We start from the raw sequence: 22146 nt of genomic DNA on the forward strand, positions 1-22146 counted from the left end.
AATTAGCTGAAACGCACCATGTCTCCAATGAAATCCTTCAGTGTGCCTCCCTCAATAAACTCGGTTATTAAATTCAGCCTCTTGTCCTTGTATAGCACACCGATGAACTTCAACACGTGGGGATGTTCCAGACTCCTCATCACTTTGACCTGGAGAGAGAGATACACTTAAAGCTGCAATCCTTAATGGTGAACCAGCCACGTCCTGTAAACAACCAACACAGTATTTTCTACCTCGGACATCATTGCACGCGCAATAGAAGACCACAATATGTACTGAACTTTGTTTTACCATGCTGCGTGACTCTCCTCAACTCGAAAAAAAACCCAATAACAACGGTGGTGGGCAGCCAGTGGCGCCATTTCCCCTTACTGCAGATTCCATCTTTAAAAGCTCACCTTTATGCTTTCGATCTGAACTTTAACACCACAGCAAACAATTTCCACATGTTATCTTTGAAAAAAATCTGAAGCTTATTTTTCCCACTGAAGGATTCCCAAATCCGTAAGGATGAGTGGACTAGACTACTGACCTCCTTTAGAAAGGTCTTCTGCGTCTCCTCATCACAGCGAATCAACTCCTTCATCACCATCACCTCACCAGTGGCTTTGTGGGTTACCTATCAATGAGGAGAAAAACAAAACACTGACGCCTGTGTGAAGGCATGTGAAGGCATGGAGTAGATGTGAGAGATTGAGATGTGTGTGGAAAAAGAGGTTGATTGTTGGGTGAGAAGCTGACCTTGATAGCCTGGCCGAAGAAGCCCTTGCCCAGCACTTCTCCGTGGATGAGGTCACAGGGGCGGAAGATGCGATGGGAGCAGCTGCTGGAGGAGCGCAGGGATTCGGAGCGCCCAATGTCCCGGGTCAGGATAGGGTGTTCCTTAGGGGAGGTTGGCCCAGGGGACTTACAGATGCTGTTGCTACGCCTTCCATTTACAGAGAGGGACACATGTAAATTAGACATACGTAGATCAAGATATACTGGAACAAACTATAAATAACTTTGTATCTCTCCATTTCTGCCCCCAATGATTAGACTCTCTCTCCTAAGGTCAGCTGGTTCAGCTGTACCTTAGAGACCTCCTCTTTAGGGTGCCGTCATCCACCACATCTGTCCTCTCCAGAACACTGTTAGAGGGCGAAGACAGGCGCATGCGGGAGGTGGCGGGGACCCCCAAGCGGTTTTGCGAGGACCCCAGTCTGAGCCTGTCCAACCGCTGCCTGACTGGATCATACTCCATGAGCAGCTGCAGTGTCTGACTGGTCCGATGGATGAGGTCCTCCACCTGAAAACACCAATGAAAATACATAATCTTCTTGGACAAAGTCCTCTCTGACATAGTAAGATGAGCACGCAACACTAATGACAGAGGTATTGGTATAAGGCCCATAGAACACGGGATGTAATTAGAAGAACTAGGCAGGGTTCCAATGAGAACAGGTTCCTGATTCCTGACCACCCGAAGGGCTATCAAATTGACTTATACAACATGACTTGAATGGAGCCAAAGAATTTTAATTTGAACGCACCTTGTGGCAAACAGGAAAGGTGGGAACTAAAATTAAATCAGTGAATGCACCATTGGAATGCACATGGTTTGGTAAGGTGGTGTGGTGAGATTGTGTTGAGTCCTTCCAGATGCCATCCTCCCCAACTAAAGAATGTTTAAATTAAGGCAGAATGGACAGAATGCAATTTATAGAGTCTAAAAGTCAAGTAAACAAGTGTAAGTGTATATGTAGCCTATTTCATTCACGTTCGCTAATGTTAGCTAGACCTACTAGTAGTTCTGTTGTGATAATTACGTTAGTGGTGTTGTTTAAGAGTTAAGGGCCATCCACCAAGCCAATAACGATAACTATAATGAGAAACTATAGGCTACATAACTATAAAATGTTGGTGAGCCTGTACAGGAAAGTTTATCATTCTATAGTCCTGCACCTGTTAATCAACTGATCAACGCATCCTACTGCACACTGCCTATTAATAAGGGGATAACACAAAACCATTCATGAGGTCTCTTAACGCACAGATACTGGTTCACACCATTCAGTGCTGTCAAGGTGTGTTTTGTCAGTGACAACTGCAAATAATACTTCACTGTACATGTAGGCCTAACAAAAAATAATATAACCTGTATTTAAATGTAGCAATCGACAACAAACGCCATTTATCCTGAGCATCTTTTATAGCATGTCATTAACTCATTGCTCAAGTGGTTTGCAAGTGATTTCGGTTTTTCTAACGGTTGTCAATTCCTTTGGGTCTTCTTTTTCACTGTGCTCAACTAGGCTATGCCTGTGCAACTACACTATATATACACGAAAGTATGTGGGCACCCCTTCAAATTAGTGGATTTGGCTATTTCAGCCACACCCATTGCTGACAGGTGTATAACATTTAGCACACCACCATGCAATCTCCATAGACAAACATTGGCAGTAGAATGGCCTTACTAAACAGCTCAGTGACTTTCAACATAACACCGTCATTAAATGCCACCTTTCCAACAAGTCAGTTCGTCAAATGTCTGCCTTGCCCCAGTCAACTGTAAGTCCTGTTATTGTGAAGTGGAAATGTCTAGGAGCAACAATGTCTTAGCTGCAAAGTGGTAGGTCACAAAAGCTCACAGAACGGGACCGCCGTTCTGTGAAAATCTGTCGTTCTGCCCCTGAAGAAGGCAGTTAACCCACCGTTCCTAGGCCGTCATTGAAAATAAGAATGTGTTCTTAACTGACTTGCCTAGTTAAATAAAGGTATAAAAAATATATATATATATTAAAAGAACATCTGCAAAATCAGCGCCCAAAAATACCGATTTCCGATTGTTGTGAAAACTTGAAATTGGCCCTAATTAATCGGCCATTCCGATTAATCGGTCGACCTCTAAATGAGATGTTCAACTTTTGGTCATGTAGTGTATTTACAATGCTTCAGTGCAACAATGTTATCTTTACCGGCCAAAAACGACTACACTAATGCACTTTCTCTCCTCAACTTTCCCCGAAATGCATGTGCTGTACGCCTGTTTTACGTTCAGCAATTAGTAAAAGCAAGCCTGCTTCTTTACCCTAATCGGTTATTGGGCTTAGTATTAAAAAGTGTTTTAAAAAATGTCCTATAGCTTTTGTAGCTTTCCTGGGATTTCACGAGAAGAGGAATGGCCTATTGTTCCACTATTGATTAGGCATAGGCCTACATTTTTAAGACAAGACAATTATTGTACCCGGGCTACAACAACACAGTGCAAGAAGAAATGTATTGTCATTCTCAAGTGAATATACAATTATTATCCATTGGTTGTAAACTGCAGTGATGTTGGCAAATTTGAATAACCGCTTAAACATCCTGTTTTGTTTCGTGCCCAAATAACTGCATAGACCTACAGCCTAGGCCTGATTATGAAACAATTTGGATCAGTTTGGGTCTATTCTCCACAGTTTAGAAGGACAAGAAAGGTATATTAGCAGGCCGCTCATATGGTATATTTTGTCAGGTTGTAGCCTATCGATGTTAAGATAGGCCTACTATAAGAAAATATGTGATTCTCCTTTCAAACTCCCCGACCGCTAATGCTGTAGCCTATTTTACATTCAGCAAGCAAGAGCAAGCGCGCATCTCTCCTCCTATAGGCTATAAGTAGGCAAAAAAAGACAAAATAAGTGTCCAACAACATTTTGTAGTCTGCTTTTTCCTGGGACTTCACAAGATGTAAGAGGAATAGCCATGGCAGTGGAGAGGCCAGGTGCGTAATTGTGCAACAGAACAAAGACAGAGGCCAGAAATGTAGCCTATAGCATAAGTAGAAGCGTATGCATATTATACCATAATTCATGAGCTCAATGTTAGGCTTAGTATCGCAGTGTATGTCCTGTCAATTTACACAGCGAAAGAAAAGATGATGTTGATCCTGAAGCTGATCCCGAAGCTGTGCTGAGTGTGCTACCACCCAGTCCCTGGGAATGCAGCTGGAAAAGCTACATTATGTTTCAGTTTTTTAGGGACCTAGGCTACAACATCAGAATGTAATGAAGAATATTATAATTTTTTTCAATTGAGTACAAAACTCTAGTCTAGGCTGTAAACTGCAGTGAAAAGCCTATGTCATTTGAATAACCAGTCAAACGCCCGGTGTTTTGAACACATTGCAGTATTCATTTCAAAATAACTGCATTTATCCTGCCTGATTGGGTAACCAATTATGGGGGGATTTCTCTGCAGTTTAGTCTACAAGGTCCAGACACATAAGGCCAGTGATCTATTGTATTTTGTCAGGATGTTTCGGTTAACAGAAACATGCTAATGCAGGGATTTCTAGTGGCGCACAAATGAATTATGAATAATATGCAAGCGAGTGGGAAGTTGTATCCATAGTTTCTGCGTTTGGCTTCCGTGTTTTAAAAGTGTTTGAAAATGAGGTGCATAGTAGAGCAACGGTTGCAAACACTTATGTAATAGTCGCGCTTTATAAAACACCACTGGGTTACTACTGAATAGAGACTACATTTCATTGCTTTATTCAAACTACTGAATGTTATGCAGTTAACCACGTAAAACGTCAGTGAATGGTGAAAAACGGGATCATGCAGCTCACCTCTTCCTCCACCAGTGTCCCCACTGTAAGACCGTTGATCTCCAGGATCCTGTCACCAACGTGGATGGCATCCCGAACTTCCGGGCTGATATGCATCCCTCGGACTCTGAGAGAAATACAGCACAAATACATGTCTGTCAGAAGCACCAGTATCAGCATGAACTAGAAGAGAGCTGGTTCTATTGACTAATCAGCAGTGAGCACCTAGACAATACAGAGGTGGGTGTATCTGACTGTCCACAACATCAAGTACATCAATCAACTAATGAGCGACTCCTTTGGCCGAGTCCGTATCAAGACTATAATAACACCACCAAAGTAAAGAAACACGGGATTTAACATCCAGGTTACATAGTCTTATTGGTGATGTACAAACATCTGGGTACCAAGGAATACTGCCTTGTTATTCAGCAAACCTATAATCAGTTACACAACACATGACTCATCCTGTCCCACTCAAGTTCTAGACAGTCAGGGGTGTATAGGTTCACTGGCTGTGAGTGACAGTTAAATCCACTCACTCTTTGACTTGCACACTAGCCAATCCGCTGGCCGCGTCCCCTATGACAGAGACAGAAAAGCCCCTCTTGCTGTTGGTGGCAGAGGGCATGGAGATGAGGGTGACCGTGTGAGGCAGAGAGTCCAGGGACGAGTCGGCGGAACGCTTCTCCAACACGGGTGCCAGGACTACCTGCTTATAGCACTTCCCACTGCACCGAGAGGAAGAGGAAGAGAGCGGAGGAGAGAAGAAAGAAGGAATAAGGGGCAGTGTTGTGGATAATGATGTTATTAAAGTGTTTACCAGTTGAAAGTGGGTCAAAGTGTTCATCAACGTGTTCTACATAACCTATGTCATTTGTCTGTACGTTGTTTCAAAACAATTGCCCTTTGGGAACAGTAAAGTTTATTGTAGAAAAATATGTAGAGAAGGAGAGAGCAGGAAGGAGGGGTATGGCGAGAGTCAGACCGTAGAGGGAGCTCAGGTGTGACAGACAACAGATTCATCAGAAATGGATAATCCAATAATATAAAGCACATTCCCTAAACGGCCTCTATCAACATCAGACTAAACAAAAAAATTGAACAGAATTAAAACAACTCTCACCAGTACAGTTTGGAGCGCTCCACCAGGGCATAGGTGTCCCTGTCCTCGATGACAACTTTGCAGCTCAGACACACAAAGCACTCTGGGTGATACTTGTATTCTCCGGCCACCTGGAAGAACAGATACAGGTGGGTTTGTCTTTCCAGCTTCATGGAGAGAACACTGTGCTGTTCTGTACTGTCCGGTGTTGTGTGCTTGATGGTGTTGTGTTCTGTCCTCTCTGTGTGGCAGTGACACAGTCAGTAACACCTGCTCCACTCTTAACCTATCTGGAATATGCTATGATGTCATCCACCTCCCCCGGGACCCAAGCCCTGCCTTCTCTAATCACAGCATGCCTCTCACTGACGCTCTCTCTTTTCACACATTAACAAACTCTGAAAGAAAGTCTGGTTCTCTCACACATGTGCAACAGCTTACTCATTCACATGTTACTTCTCTATACCGTACACACTCCCAATCTATTGGTCTTGCTCTCATGCTAAATTAGACAAAGTATCCACCTCCTGAAGCAAGTGACACACACTCCTACACACATGGTATGTGCCATAGAGGAGGTTCAGAGGCCACTTAATGTGGGTTTGAACTTCATTCCTGGATCTGAAGTGATCATGTGATGTTAAGGCTGGGCGAGCTGGAAAATCTAAAATGTGCTCCTGTACATGAGGCCCGGAGAGATAATCTATTTTAACCAGTCAGTGTTAACCGACTTCAATTTCATTGGAGTCTTAAGTCTACAACAACAAAGAGCTGCAATGCCTTCTCAAGCTTGAATTCAATTTTGGTTAGAGATTTTGTCTCAAGACCTAAGCTCCTCACCAGATCATTTGAAAACAGGATCATTTCTAAAGAATGTGAATATATTAATGAAAACCTGTAGTCTTTGAAGTGAGATAATATGTTCCATTCTCCCCAGCTCTTCATTGTAGGCTGCTATGAGTAAAAGTGTTGGGAAAGGATCTTGTTGCCGGTCCAGGGGGCACTAGGATTAGGCTGAGTGATGTAAGCCATGTGTGCGTCTGTGGCTGTGACTCCCTCCCTCCAGGCTGAAGCATTACCACACCGACCCCAGTCAGAAACAGCCTGAAGGAACCCCAGCTAGACACACACAGCTGTGTCATAGTCCATAGCTGGCTGTGTGTGCGCAGACTCTCTCGGCAAGGGGAGGCTAGTGTGTGTGTGTGTGTGTGTGTGTGTGTGTGTGTGTGTGTGTGTAGAGCTGGTCTATATTTATTTCTCTATTAATTTCCCCATTTTACAAATTGAAAAAGAACAAAAGAAGGATATTCCAAAGCAGTCTAATTTGAGAGGATTTACAACTGTCAAGAACTGTAAAACGTCTCCAAAGCCACAGAGAAAAGTAGGCAAACTGAAATGAAAAATGCCATGCGACGATCTCCTCATCAGAGAACAAAATGGCATTTGGTGCCATAGCCTGCCCCACAAACACACAACAGCTTTAAGTAGCTGCATGCTCCACACTACTCTCCTCTCCTGAGACCCAACAGCTTTAAGTAGCTGCATGCTCCACACTACTCTCCTCTCCTGAGACCCAACAGCTTTAAGTAGCTGCATGCTCCACACTACTCTCCTCTCCTGAGACCCAACAGCTTTAAGTAGCTGCATGCTCCACACTACTCTCCTCTCCTGAGACCCAACAGCTTTAAGTAGCTGCATGCTCCACACTACTCTCCTCTCCTGAGACCCAACAGCTTTAAGTAGCTGCATGCTCCACACTACTCTCCTCTCCTGAGAGACCCAACAGCTTTAATTAGCTGCATGCTCCACACTACTCTCCTCTCCTGAGACCCAACAGCTTTAAGTAGCTGCATGCTCCACACTACTCTCCTCTCCTGAGACCCAACAGCTTTAAGTAGCTGCATGCTCCACACTACTCTCCTCTCCTGAGACCCAACAGCTTTAAGTAGCTGCATGCTCCACACTACTCTCCTCTCCTGAGACCCAACAGCTTTAAGTAGCTGCATGCTCCACACTACTCTCCTCTCCTGAGACCCAACAGCTTTAAGTAGCTGCATGCTCCACACTACTCTCCTCTCCTGAGACCCAACAGCTTTAAGTAGCTGCATGCTCCACACTACTCTCCTCTCCTGAGACCCAACAGCTTTAAGTAGCTGCATGCTCCACACTACTCTCCTCTCCTGAGAGACCCAACAGCTTTAAGTAGCTGCATGCTCCACACTACTCTCCTCTCCTGAGACCCAACAGCTTTAAGTAGCTGCATGCTCCACACTACTCTCCTCTCCTGAGACCCAACAGCTTTAAGTAGCTGCATGCTCCACACTACTCTCCTCTCCTGAGACCCAACAGCTTTAAGTAGCTGCATGCTCCACACTACTCTCCTCTCCTGAGACCCAACAGCTTTAAGTAGCTGCATGCTCCACACTACTCTCCTCTCCTGAGACCCAACAGCTTTAAGTAGCTGCATGCTCCACACTACTCTCCTCTCCTGAGACCCAACAGCTTTAAGTAGCTGCATGCTCCACACTACTCTCCTCTCCTGAGACCCAACAGCTTTAAGTAGCTGCATGCTCCACACTACTCTCCTCTCCTGAGACCCAACAGCTTTAAGTAGCTGCATGCTCCACACTACTCTCCTCTCCTGAGACCCAACAGCTTTAAGTAGCTGCATGCTCCACACTACTCTCCTCTCCTGAGAGACCCAACAGCTTTAAGTAGCTGCATTCTCCACACTACTCTCCTCTCCTGAGAGACCCAACAGCTAGACCATTTAACGCAGTGTTGGTTCGGCTGCAGGGTAAGAGAAGGCTGCCAATTCAACCCTGCCAGAAATATTTGGCACTTCGCGTACAGAGCCAATGTGTCCAAAACCAAATAGAAAGGCCATTATGTGTTTTGCTTACTGGCAAACTTCAGGTTAAAAAAAGACTTCATTTTGGGGCCCACTTTAATCCAGTTAAAGAGAAATGACCCTTTTGTGACCAGCAATTGTTTGTGTTTTCAGCAGTTCTAGTTGTATTTAGACCTGGTTTAATAGGGACCATAACACTGTTAAAATGAAGTTCCATTAAAAAGCACAGCACTCCAACCCCATGCATGGGAATTCCATAGCACTGATGAAACAAGAAGAAAGCTAACCAATATTCAGCCTTCAGCTACACTTTAATAGCATAACCATGAGCTCATGATCTAATCCTGAAAGATGAACATTGATTTGACAAACTCAGTCGAGCCAAACATTCTAACCTTCCCTTAATAACAGATACTTGATCTTTCAAAAACTGTCTCCAATAAACACTGTGGTGGTCTGGTGGCAGACTGGCCGTACAGTGTGGGTAGTATCTGTTGCCTTTCCACCGCAGTGTACTGAATCAGGTGATGGACTGGTTCCAAAACCACTCCATGTTCTCCATTTTCCCCCAAAGTTCACTATGTGCTGGGGGAAGTGAACTGTGGAGACTGTACAGAGGAGAACAGAGCGGGGCCATGACGGGGGAACTTAACTAACAGAGAGAGAAGCATCCACGATGGGGGAACCTAACTAACACAGTGAGAAGGTTCAGGTCCAATCTGCCATCTTTTAAAGCAACCAGGATGCAGAGCATGGTTGCTCTGTGTGGATGATTACTGCTGTGCCAGTGCCCAGCCCCCATGACCTCTCCTGTACATAAGTATTGACCTCAATCACCAAGGAGATGTTTGTTACAACATAGGGCTTCAACCTTCCCTCTAGGGATTCTGCTGAAAGTTGAGGAGAGGGGGAAAAGTGGGTAAAGCTGACAGTTCCCTCATTTGTACACATGGAGAAAAACAGATCCTATTGCTGCACAACCCACTGAGCTCATATCAAAGAACAGTGATTCACTGTGAGTTGGTGTTATCCGAGTGTGGCCCTACACATCTAACATATGAATACAACAGTAATCCTGACAGTGAATTATTAATATATTATCTAATGTACAGCTTTGTCTGACTGTTCTCCATACCAACACTGTCGTCTTTATGTTCAATGAGATCTAAAAGTGAACCAAGCCTGAAGCCTATTGCATTATAATACCTGATACTTTGGATCCTGGGCCAACCTAAACAGCAACCAGGGTTGAAAACACGGACCAGGTGTGCAGAAGCTCCAGGATCACAATCAGACTGGGATATACCGATACGTGGAAATGACAAACCATAGTCTCAATATCTACTGACAGTGAGGTGAGAAGGATGGAGTGGGGTGACTCACCATGGCAGGTCCAGTCATGAGCAGAGAACAGCCGTGACACAGCTCTCCAAACTTCTCCCAGTAGTGTTTACGGCAGTACAGCTTTCCATCCTTCTCATAGTACCAGTTGGTCAGGTGGTCACAGCACTCCGAGCACCTGTGGATGGGAAAAAACACGTTTACCTCTGCAAGAAATGAAGAGAGAAGAGTGGACATACGGATCCTTTCAGCAGAGACCATATCAAGTGTAGAGCAAGCTGTTTCAAGATGATTTAGAGGAGAGTCACTACAAAGCCTGAGTGTATCATTTCAAAGACCTGTTGACAATCTCAAAGGCTTGTGTTAGATTTCTGAAAGATTCCTATTGAGCAGAGATTCCCACCACTCAAACAATGGCGTCTGAGAGATGACATGCAGATAGAACCAATAAACAATAGACAAAGAAGGAGCAGAATAATTACAAAAAGATTTTCAAAGAAAACAGCATCTGAAAAAGACAAATACACTGGGGACTTGTGCGAGAACTAAGTCAGTTAATATGGGAAATAGTTTAACCAACACGCAAACAGTTGACCTGTCTGTACACTCTCCCTCAACCAATCCTCTTTACAAAGAAAGTGACGGTGAAAGTATCCCTTAACGAGAGGCACTAGCACTGTAGACACAGCGCAGCAGAAGCCATTCATCATGTGAGAAATGACACTGGTGAACATGATACCTTCCACTCCCAGGTTGCACTGGAGTGCAGCGGTTGCTTCAGGCCTTTCTTTAGGATGACGGTATCTACTTGTCTCTGATCGCCAGGGTACGATGTAAAGGAAGTAGGTTACCTTGTTCCTGAGACATGTCACGTCTCGTTGGTGTGATCCATCACAAGGTAGGTAACACTGTGAAGAGAGTGACTACACACACACACACAATGTCTACATGAGGGCTGTGGTTTCCCAGAAGAATAAAGCGATAAGCAGCAGACCTTGGGAAACGCTGATCATTAACCTTACCTAAATACGAGCAACTAACACCAAAGGCTGCCCTCAGCTCTCCCCATCCACAGCCACATTCCAGCATCTTAATGTGTTCCAGTTGTTTCTGAGCATGATGAAGGGGGGGATCAACAAAAAATGTGGTGAATGCACTGATTTGTCTGAATTTCTAGTTGAGTAATGTTCATAGAGTTAGGAATGCTGAAGTTGCCGAGAGATCAGGGAGCACCTGCAGGCTGTGAGGATACCTTCAGGTAGTTTCACAGGTTATGCAAAATGGCAGCACCAGGTTAAGCTGTGTCAGGCGCACAATCAATTCTAAACCTCTCAAGGAGATTAGTCTAGGTCACTAAACTGGCAACCCACTTACACAGACTCCCTGTGAAGAAGGGGAAGGGGTTGCCAGTTCTGCATACTGACTCATTCATCTGGAGGATCATTTAAAAATCGTGCAAACACCCAAAATATACCCCAAAATGTGTGTGCACCAGTTTTCACGCAAAAGTGGCCATTTAAAATGTTTTACTTGAAGTGAGAATGTGCACATCTCCCTGCAAACTTCAGACCATGCGTACGCACATCTGTTAGTGGTTGAAATATTGTATTGCAAGCTGGCAAGTATTTTGTGCAAATGGGGTATATGATGAAAAGCTTATACAGAAAAAACTAACAGGAAAAACATCTGAATAAGAATGCAACCATTAGTGAGAACAGCAAACCTATGTGTATTATATTCAGAATCTAAAATAATTCAACATAGGAATCTTATAATTCGACCTAGGAATCATTTTCCTATTTATTTTCATAGCCATTGCAGAATATATTCCTCACATTTTCTGGCCGTGATGGTTTCATATTCCCAAAGTAGCCATACAGCAAATTTGAAATGACCATGCGCATCTCTCATTTAACTGGACCTTGTAGCCCAGTAAATAGACAGGCTATACAGTATGTATTTCAAACTTTGCAATATCATAAGCAGCGGGCTTTATAATACTGGTATACCGTTTAACAGCTAATCTTTTACATTGAAGTAGGCCTATGTATCAAGTTAAGTTTTTAATTGTCATGTGCAAAAGTAGCCTACAGTGAAATGCCTTTCTTGCTCTTTACCAACAACGCAGTAATGATTATCAGTAGTACTATATAAAATGTATTTTAAAAAAGTCAAGCAGAACAAAAACATACAATAAATATTACTAACACTAAGTACTGTAATTGCATTTCTTTTTTGCAGCCTGCCCTACAATGTTTCAGAATTTGTGGGCGGTCCATCATATTTAGGTTGGGGAAAAAGTCGATATAAAACTTTGTTGAATTCAAACGTTCTGCTGACAGGTCTACGACAATTTGACATTGTTTTCTCATTCACAAATCGACACAGTCCTTTTCCAAATACACAATAAATGAATGCTAAAAATGACAACATTCTGCCAACACAGTAAATAGACCAGTAGCTTATGTAAACATTCTGACAGTATGGGTAGGCTACAATATAGCTGTGCGATAGGAGCACAACATCATTGCCTATTAAATCAAAGAGCCTATACCAAGGCAAGACATACTGTATGAACCCAATAATCTATTGATAAACTAAATATTGAACAACCATTTGTATTTTGCATGCTATGGCCTAATGCCAATAGTTCCAAATTATACAGCATTATTGTCACCATAAAAAGTGAATGGAGGCATTTTCCCAGGTGGAGTTTTAATGCTCGTTCACGTGTGCACAGTTCTACACCAACATCTGATTTATAACTGGAAACCTGCATAGCCTATGTATGGCGTGTGCCAAGTTTATAAATCTCAATATGGTGTGTGTGTGGACTTTTCAGAAATGGCACAAGCAGAAATTTATAACAACGGTTATAAATGAGGCCCCTTGACTGGAGGACACTCGGTTCACTGGCAGCAGAAAAACATTGAGGTAACAGTCTTAACAAATAAGCCAAGCACCTGCCTGTCTGGGGTATTGGTGTAGTTTTTCCCTTTATAAAGCACCGGAACATCCCAGTGCTAGCCTGGGTCTGTGGGCGGGGCTTATTTTTATTTAGCTAGACAAGTCAGTTAAGAACAAATTCTTATTTACAATGATGGCCTACCCAGGATCAAACCAGGGTCTGTAGTGATGCCTCTAGCACCGCAATGCAGTGCCTTCGACTGCTGCACCACTATGGATCACAGTTCTCTTAACCTGAGGTAGAGTTGATTCTGGCTCATCAGCATTTGGAGAGAAAATCTACTCCTGGAGATTAGGCAGGTCAATTCCCTTTTACAATGGTTCATTCTAACACAACACTTATTACTGGTTACTTGGATTAAATCTTATGGAGGTGGTTCATGGCTTCTGGTACGTTGTGTGAGGAAACCAATGCTCCAAAAACATGCAGCCTACACACACAGAGAGACTAAAGCAAGAATAGGTAAGCAGGAAAAGAGTGAAAAAGTTATTTCCAGGCCTTCCCATGCACACAGCCTGGTCTCAGACTAGACGTAACATAGCAAATGTAAATCCAGGACACTCTAATTAGTTTGGTATGGTTACATAAGACAGATGGTTACTTAAAGGTGGGATGGTTGGTCGGGGTGGATGGATGGATGGGCGTATAATGCGAAATTATAGCAACTCAAAGGTTGCGAGCTCAAATCTCATCATCACAGAAAACTTTTGCAACTTTTCAACTACATAGAATGTTAGCTAACCCTTCCCCTAACCTCAACTCTTATATCAAAGCTGGATGATTATTTGATTATCAGCTGTGTAGTACTAGGGCAAAAACCAAAACATGCACCCCTTGGGGTCCCCAGGACAGAGTTTGGGAAACACTGCCTTCACCTTTAAACAAACTCATAAACTTAACCCTAGCCTAGCTAACGTTAGCCAGCTAGCTAGAATTCATAACATATCATACGCTGGGCAAATTCATAGCATATAATACAAATTGTAATTCAAAATGGGTGATGGACATCCACAAATTAATACATACCATATAAAACGTAACATATCATACTGAAGGGAGTGTGACGGATTTACGTACAGAATAATACGAAATGCTCCGAGACTAGGTTGGTGCACAGAGGGATGGTGTAGAAAAGCAGAGGGGTGCAGAAAGGCTGCCCAGATAAAGATCACATTAGTGAGGGGAGTGCTGTGTGTAAAAGGGAACGCTGCCCTCGGACTGGCCTAATGCCCAAATTAGATCCTTTTGTCTGACGGAATGTTGACCAGATCATACATCTTGGTTACAGAATTAAACTAAAAAAGTGACCAAAAAGGAACTGTATTAAAACATTGTTTTTGTATTTTTTCCTCATCTGTACTCTCCTCTGTACTACTGAGACTGTTTAGTGTGTTAGCCAATCTGTGGTCAGTAGTAGTGCCCTACTCTATGTGATAGTAAACCTGAATATTGCATGTACACTCACGCACGCACTGTATGTGAGTATTTGTGAGCAACCTGTATATCATCATTGTGTGTGTAAAGAGCCAGAGTGTTTTTATAACACAGTCATGGAAACGGACAGAAACAGGAGGCAATGCTGAAATACACACACACCTGTGTGCGTATACAACAGGTGTGAAGAATATCCTGTCTACAGGTGTGCGTTTCAGGGAAACCAACTTTCACTGTAAAACTGAACAACGTAACGTTTGGATGTTCTCTGTTGAGTCATAGTGTGTCCTCCCTCCCTGTCATACCAAAACAACCCAATACCTGAGGAGAAACATTGGATTGGTCAGTCCTAGTGTGGGGGATAAAGGATAACTGTAGTGTACACAGTCATGTCCCTGAATAAATAGACCAAAACAAAGATTATCTGATCTAAAAAAAACAAAAAACACAATCAGTAGAGTAAACAACACTGGTGCTTCTTCTCAACCAAGAATGAAAGAAAAACAAAAAGACTGAGGTAAGAGGAAGGACTGGTCCTCCCAACAATGTCAGGGACTTACCCTGCTTAGACAAACGCCAACAGGCATTACTCGTTTGATTTCCTCAATTCCACATAACTAGTGGAAGGCCTTTACAAATGCCTTTTGTTTTAGTGTACTAGAATCTCCCAGGCAGGTTGTGCAACTAAAGCTGGTCTTAAGCTAGGTTTCCATCCAATTGGAGACAGATTTTCATGCAAATATTGTCAAATCGACATGAAGAAAATATGCACATTTTCCCTCTAGTGGTGTTTCCACCAAATAGACTTATTGCAGATTTAAAAAATATTTAAAAAATCAGTGCATGATGACATGGTGCACACAAAATGTACTTTTTGGCTTACATTTGTATGTACCCAATAAAAATCTAAAGTTTAATGTGTTTACATTGCATTTTCAACTCTACCAACATTTTTCTAATGAAAACGGTTGCCTTAAATAGCTGAAAATGTGCCCTCTCTGGCCTTGGGACATGCGCTCTAGCCAACAGCTTGCAGATCGTGCAGGTAGGTTGTGTGGGTAGGCTAGTCTACATGATGAGATGATTTTGGATAAGAGTGAGAATATTTGTATTTGTCAAATAGCAGTCAAGCATCGATCATCATAACATCAGAATAAGACTCTTGATATTTATTGTAAAGGATCATCAAGCTCATCACCATGCACTTTATGAACACTTAAGTTCATCAGTACTATTTTCATCTGAAGCCTAATAAACTGATTTGTTTCCCGAGTCGTAGCGGAAGGACCATATACCATGTCATCCAGTGACTCCAAGTTTGTTTCGATATGCATAACAGCAGGAAGTAGGGGTGCCGAGTGTGTTGCAGCACCCCTTGATAAATGATTACTCCTGTATGAGCGGAGAAAAATTATTGTCAGCAGAACGGAGTGAAGAATTGCCCCCCGGTGTCGTCCAACATGTCCCTCAACCTGCCTGCCCCCCCCCAACCCCTAGCATTTTACATTTCAACTTCAATGGGGTAGGGAGGAAGTCCCAAGGATTCCGGATAGCACGGACCCTTATCTCAGGGTGACTCTGTTGTGCTCCCATGTTACACTACAAGTTTCTGAGAGGGAGAGAAAACCACTCCTCTAATTCTATTGCAAGGAGGTTCCATAGAGAATTCATACTGAAATGTATTCTAAAATGCTGGAAACTGTGTTGTATGAATGGAAACAACACAAACACTAGTTCAAGATGCCGTAGGACTCCCTTTAAGACTACCCAGAATGCACCCAATGTGAACAGATAGTTACAGTTCTATTCAAACACATCAAGGTTACATTATTGGACCCCACAGACAATTAATGAGGGAAAGGATTGTCAGTATGACTTGAGCCAGAACGCTTCACCTCTTTTAGAGGAATAACATTGACAATGCTGTACAACTTGGAGGAGGTGCAAAGCTCTGTGTGCACAATAGAACAGAGCGGGGGGTATCATGGAAGAGGAAACTACTGTCGTTGCTTTAGAGTTTGACAATGTCCCACATGGAGTGAGAATAATTCTGTATTACAATGACAAAATGAATGAAGTTACGAGAAAAGAGGCTCACATTTGAGGAAAACTCCAGCCCACTTGGTTTAGCATCAGTATGGTAGTCTGGATTGGAGGTTTTTTCCAAAGCAGACGCTTCATCTGAAGATTTGAAATTTGTGAGGTGATTTGGGGGGAGGGCAAGAGAGAAAGAAGGAGCTAAAAAGAGAGAGAAAGAAGGAGCAGAGAGAGAGAAGGAGTTGGAGAGAGAAAGTTGCACAACTTCATCAAGGACTTGGCTTATGAACTGACACTAGGTGCAGTGGAGCTATAAAAGAGTCAATTATAGAAATACGGAAAGAGACCCAAATACTGGGTTATGTAAGAACATTGTGCTGCTAAAAAGCTTTGCTAGAAATTTGAGTGCTTGGGCAAATTTCAGTTTAAAAAATAAGGAACACTCACAAATGGCAAGTCCCTTCTACTCTAGGGAGACATAATCGGAAATACCTCATACTAGGATGCACAATTCAGGTAATCTTAGACTTCATTCAGTTATTATATTCAGGGGCAATTCAGAGCTCAAGAAAAACAGCTATACTCTAATCAGTTCTATTCAACTAGTCATTAGTTCTACTCTTTCATTCGTGTTACGTAACCTTGTGTGCTGGACGGGCGCAGTGAGTGTCAGAAACACACTCCCTCTCCTCATTAAAGCTGCCGTGACTCTGCCCTCAATCCCAGCTTCCCCTCTCACAAAAGCCCTGTGGAGCGCATTGTCATCTTCTAGACCATGACCTGTCCATTCTTGGATTGTCTATCTGAAGCCCCATCGTCAAATCCATAAATTATCTTCAGGTAAAGTAAAACCTGAGTGATTGCATTTCACAAACAGAGCTTTAGAGGAGCTAAATGTTTGTTTGAGCGTCTGACCATCAAGCAGGATTACGAAAATGGCCCTCATGAGGACCGTAACAGGAAAAGAAGACCCAGGGGTACAGTTGAAGTCGTTAGTTTACATACACTTAGGTTGGAGTCATTAAAACTCATTTTTCAACCACTCCACAAATTTCTTGTTAACAAACTATAGTTCTGGCAAGTCAGTTAGGACATCTACTTTAATTAGTAATTTTTCCAACAATTGTTTACAGACAGATTATTTAACTTATAATTCACTGTATCACAATTCCAGTGTGTCAGAAGTTTACTACACTAAGTTGACTGTGCCTATAAACAGCTATGAAAATTCCCGAAAATTATGTCATGGCTTTAGAAGCTTCTGATAGGCTAATTGACATAATTTGAGTCAATCAGAGGTGTACCTGTGGATGTATTTAGGCCTACCATCAGAATCAGTGCCTCTCTGGATATAAAAGGGGGAGGCTTGCTTGCAAGCCGAAGAAGACAATCCCAACCGTGAAGCACGGGGGTGGCAGCATTATGTTGTGGGGGTGCTTTTCTGCAGGAGGGACTTGTGCACTTCACTAAATAGATGGCATCATGAGGAATTTAAAATGATGTGGATATATTAAAGCAACATCTCAAGACATCAGTCAGGAAGTTAAAGCTTGGTTACAAATGGGTCTTCCAAATGGACAATGACTCCAAGCATACTTCCAAAGTTGTGGCAAAATGGCTTAAGGACAACAAAGTCAAGGTATTGGAGTGGCCATCACAAAGCCCTGACATCAATCCTATAGAAAATTTGTGGGCAGAACTGAAAACCCATGTGCGAGCAAGGAGGCCAACAAACTTGACTCAGTTACACCAGCTCTGTCAGGAGGAATGGGCCAAAATTCACCCAACTTATTGTGGGAAGCTTGTGGAAGGCTACCCGAACATTTGACCCAAGTTAAACAATTTAAAGGCAATGCTACCAAATACTAATTGAGTGTATGTAAACTTCTGGGAACCCACTGGGAATGTGATGAAAGAAATAAAAGCAGAAATTTTAAATAAATAAAAAATAAATTGCTCTCTACTATTATTCTGACATTTCACATTCTTAAAATTAAAAGTGGTGATCTTAACTGACCTAAGACAGGGGATTTTAATGTCAGGAATTGTGAAAAACTGAGTTTAAATGTATTTGGCTAAGGTGTATGTAAACTTGGGACTTCAACTGATCCTCTAGTGCATGAATCAGGCCTTCGTGGTAAAATTGCTGCGAAGAAACCACTACTAAAAGGATGACAATAATAAGAAGAGACTTGCTTGGGCCAAGAAACGCAAGCAATGGACATTAGACCGGTGGAAATGTGTCCTTTTGGTCTGATGAGTACCAATTTGAGATTTTTGGTTCCAACCGCTGTGTCTTTGTGAGATGCAGAGTAGGTGAACGGATGATCTCCTCATGTGTGGTTCCCACCACGAAGCATGGAGGAGGTGGTGTGATGGTGTTTTATTGGTGACACTGTCAGTGATTTATTTAGAATTCAAGGCACATTTAACCAGCATGGCTTCTACAGCATTCTGTAGCGATAAGCCATCACATCTGGTTTGCACTTAGTGGGACTATAATTTGTTTCTCAACAGGACAATGACCGCAAACACACCTCCTCATGTTCAGGTCTCTCCAGAGATGTTCGATCGGGTTCAAGTCTGTGCTTTGGCTGTCCAACTCAAGGACATTCAGAGACTTGTCCCGAAACCACTCCTGCGTTGTCTTGGCTGTGTGCTTAGGGTCGTTGTCATGTTGTAAGGTGAACCTTCACCCAAGTCTGAGGTCCTGAGCACTCTGGAACAGATTTTCATCAAGGATCTCTGTACATTGCGCCGTTCATCTTTCCCTCGATCCTGACTATTATCTCAGTCTCTGCCGCTGAAAAACATCCCCACAGCATGATGCTGCCACCACCACGCTTCACCGTAGCGATGGTGCCAGGTTTCCTACAGACATGATGCTTGGCATTCAGACCAACAAGTTAAATATTGGTTTCATCAGACCAGAGAATCTTCTTTCTCATGGTCAGAGTCATTTAAGTGCCTTTTGGAAAACTCCAAGCTGGCGGTCATGTGCCTTTTACTGAGGAGTGGCTTCCGTCTGGCCACTCTACCATAAAGGACTGATTGGTGGAGTGCTGCAGAGATGGTTGTCCTTCTGGAAGGATCTCCCATCTCCACACAGGAACTCTGGAGCTCTGTCAAAGTGACCATCAGGTTCTTGGTCACTTCCCTTACCAAAGCCCTTCTCCCCCGATTGCTCAGTTTGGCCGATCGGCCAGCTGTAGGAATACTATTGGTGGTTCCAAACTTCTTCCATTAAGAATGATGGAGGGCACTGTGTTTTTGGGGACCTTCAATGCTACAGAAAAGTTTTGGTACCCTTCCCCAGATCTGTGCCTTGACACAATCCTATCTCAGAGCTCTACGGACAATTCCTTCAAACTCATGGCTTGGTTTTTGCTCTGACAACTGTGGGACCTTATATAGACAGGTGTGTGCCTTTCCAAATCATGTCCAATCAATTGAATTTACCACAGGTGGACTCCAAGTTGTAGAAACATCTCAAGTTTGATCAATTGAAACATGACGCACCTTGAGCTCAATTTCAAGTCTCATAGCAAAAGGTCTGAATAGCTACGTAAATACGGTATTTCTGTTTTTAATTTGAATACATTTGCAAAAACCTCTAAAAACCTGTTTTCGCTTTGTCATTATGGGTATTGTGTGTACAATGATGAGGGAAAAAAATAATTTAAATACATTTTACAATAAGGCTGTAACGTGTAAAAAGTTAAGGGGTCTAAATCCTTTCCGAATGCACTGTATGTCCTATTGTACTGCCCTCAGTGTTCAGCTTAAATCCAAAGGTTTCTCAATGGGGGCCAGTAACCTGGGAATGCCAGACAGTTAATGTCAGTCTCCATCCAGACAATGATTAAGCCACCGGACAAGAGAATCTTCCAGGGCCAAAGTCCTCAAGGCCAGAGATGTGGTGGGATCCTCCTCACATTGTGTCCCGGTGACCCACCCAAATTCATGTGTGAGTGTTGCCTCATACACGTTTACCATTTTCCCCTTTAAAAGGCAAAAGGACGACAATCATCTACCACCTCTAAGTTGTTAACTTGTTGTACTAACAACAATGGTTCAAAAGAGTAGAATGGTGGTATCTGCCACTGGGATGTGTACAGGAATGCACTGTACAAGAGTTCTTCCTCACTGACCTGCCCACAATGATGCTAAAACATTCCACATGTAGAACTCTCCAGGACTACCCACACGGCAATTTGTAAGCATGTGCATACAGCATTTGACCACAAAGAATACCTGAAATAGTCAAAAACTGCATTTTAACCAACAAAATATATTGTCTCTATTAATTTCATTGCTGCTTATTCCATGTCATAAGGAAACCAAGCTCACATGTATACTGCACAGACAGTAAGTCCTACAAAAAAATGATTAAAAAAAAAACATTAAACAGTGAATGCAACTGAAATCTACATTTAAAAGTATGACTTACTGAAAACAGGCATTGTGCCAAGTTCCTTGAAGAACCTTCACATTGAATGTGTCTTGAATTGTTCCCCCGCAACCCGCACAGTGGCGTCCATCTGTACCTGTAGGGTTCAATTATGTCACTACAGGAAAAGCATACTCTATCCATTCATAAAAGTAAATCACAGTAGCAATTGCATTTCTGCATAGATTGTATTGACTGAACAAAGGTGAGACTTGTAATCTGTTTGCATAGACACATTTTTTAAGAAAATAAGAATATATGGAAATTCCCTGACCTTTAATAACAATCAATTTTGAGTAATTGCAAATACAGTCAGTCAATGATTATAGGGATAATGTTTTTTGTAGAACATAGGCTGACACAGGCTGTTTACAATATAATGTTCAGGCTATAAATGATTCTCAAGTAAAAAGGAAAACGTTTAGACAAGCATGAGCATCATTCTTCTGTTATATATATATATATATATATATATATATACACACACACACACACACACACACACCAATCAAAAGTTTGGACACATACTCATTCAAAGTTTTAAAAATGTTTTTACTATTTTCTACATTGTACTAATCAAAATAGTATACTGTATAAGACACTGTATAAGTCTAAAAATATATGTAGCAAATAAAGATTCCAGCTAGATCTCTTTAGTTGAGCTCTTTAATTTGTTCAAAAAAAAAAGCCTGCATTCACAAGACTTCCATTCCAATGCAATAAATATTGAGTTTTGAAATTAATGGATCCAAGCTGCTAAATTCAAGTAACATTATTTTACACATCTGCCCGAACTTAATGGCAGAATCATTGACGTTGTTACAAAGTAACTATGCATGTTATGACGATCAGATGCATTGTAGCGAGCTCTCATTTGACAAATATCAGCTAACAAATGTATCAAGTCTCGAAGACCGTGCATCACCCTACTCGAATTAGCTTGGGCTTCCCTTTCCCCAAACAACAGATTGTATGTATAAATAAAAAAAAGTCAACATTGTTATCCACATGTAAGCGTAACTATCAACTGGGAGAGAAGTTTAGACTGCTCACCTTCCAGCTCCTCCATCTAATTGTTGTGTCGTCGTTATTTGTTCTTTATTTCCCAGAAAGTTCTCACAGTGATCCAGTGTGTGTTACATTCAGGGTTATTTATTCTACGAATACAAGAAAGGTATTTAGAAATCGTAGTTTCAATCCCCTGTACATTTTCTTAGGAAGGAAAATATCGCCGTTCAGTTTTGGAATAGCCTACTTTGTTGGCAGGATGACGTCATGCAGTTGGAATTCCTGTACGGAGACCGGAAGGGATCGGCAGCAGCAACACCTGGAACAGGAGCAAATTGGAGCCGAAAAGGCAAATATCCACTACACTGAAACTATA

The 22146-nt window shown here is 42.3% G+C and overlaps 1 protein-coding gene across 5 annotated transcripts in view; it reads right to left on the bottom strand.

The window, feature by feature from the left end:
• LOC110536102 (LIM domain kinase 2) overlaps positions 1-22146 on the bottom strand; it is a 28753-nt gene extending 6607 nt beyond the window's left edge. The window contains exons 1-11 of one of the 5 annotated variants that reach the window (XM_021621658.3): positions 22018-22146; positions 21816-21919; positions 20763-20859; positions 9916-10051; positions 5703-5812; positions 5119-5307; positions 4598-4703; positions 1074-1288; positions 742-928; positions 533-619; positions 18-149 (exon numbers count right to left, since the gene is read on the bottom strand). In XM_021621658.3, coding sequence (XP_021477333.2) covers positions 18-149; positions 533-619; positions 742-928; positions 1074-1288; positions 4598-4703; positions 5119-5307; positions 5703-5812; positions 9916-10051; positions 20763-20859; positions 21816-21831 — 1275 coding nt within the window. In that variant the 5' untranslated portion in view covers positions 21832-21919; positions 22018-22146. Of the gene's footprint in view, positions 1-17; positions 150-532; positions 620-741; positions 929-1073; positions 1289-4597; positions 4704-5118; positions 5308-5702; positions 5813-9915; positions 10052-10612; positions 10984-20762; positions 20860-21815 lie in introns of those variants that run through there. The other 4 variants (XM_090190800.1, XM_090190799.1, XM_021621659.3 and 1 more) reach the window with 4 other exon arrangements.

This window comes from Oncorhynchus mykiss, chromosome 11 (genome assembly GCF_057628025.1).
Source record: "Oncorhynchus mykiss isolate SJ-2025 chromosome 11, ASM5762802v1, whole genome shotgun sequence".
NCBI lineage: Eukaryota > Metazoa > Chordata > Actinopteri > Salmoniformes > Salmonidae > Oncorhynchus > Oncorhynchus mykiss.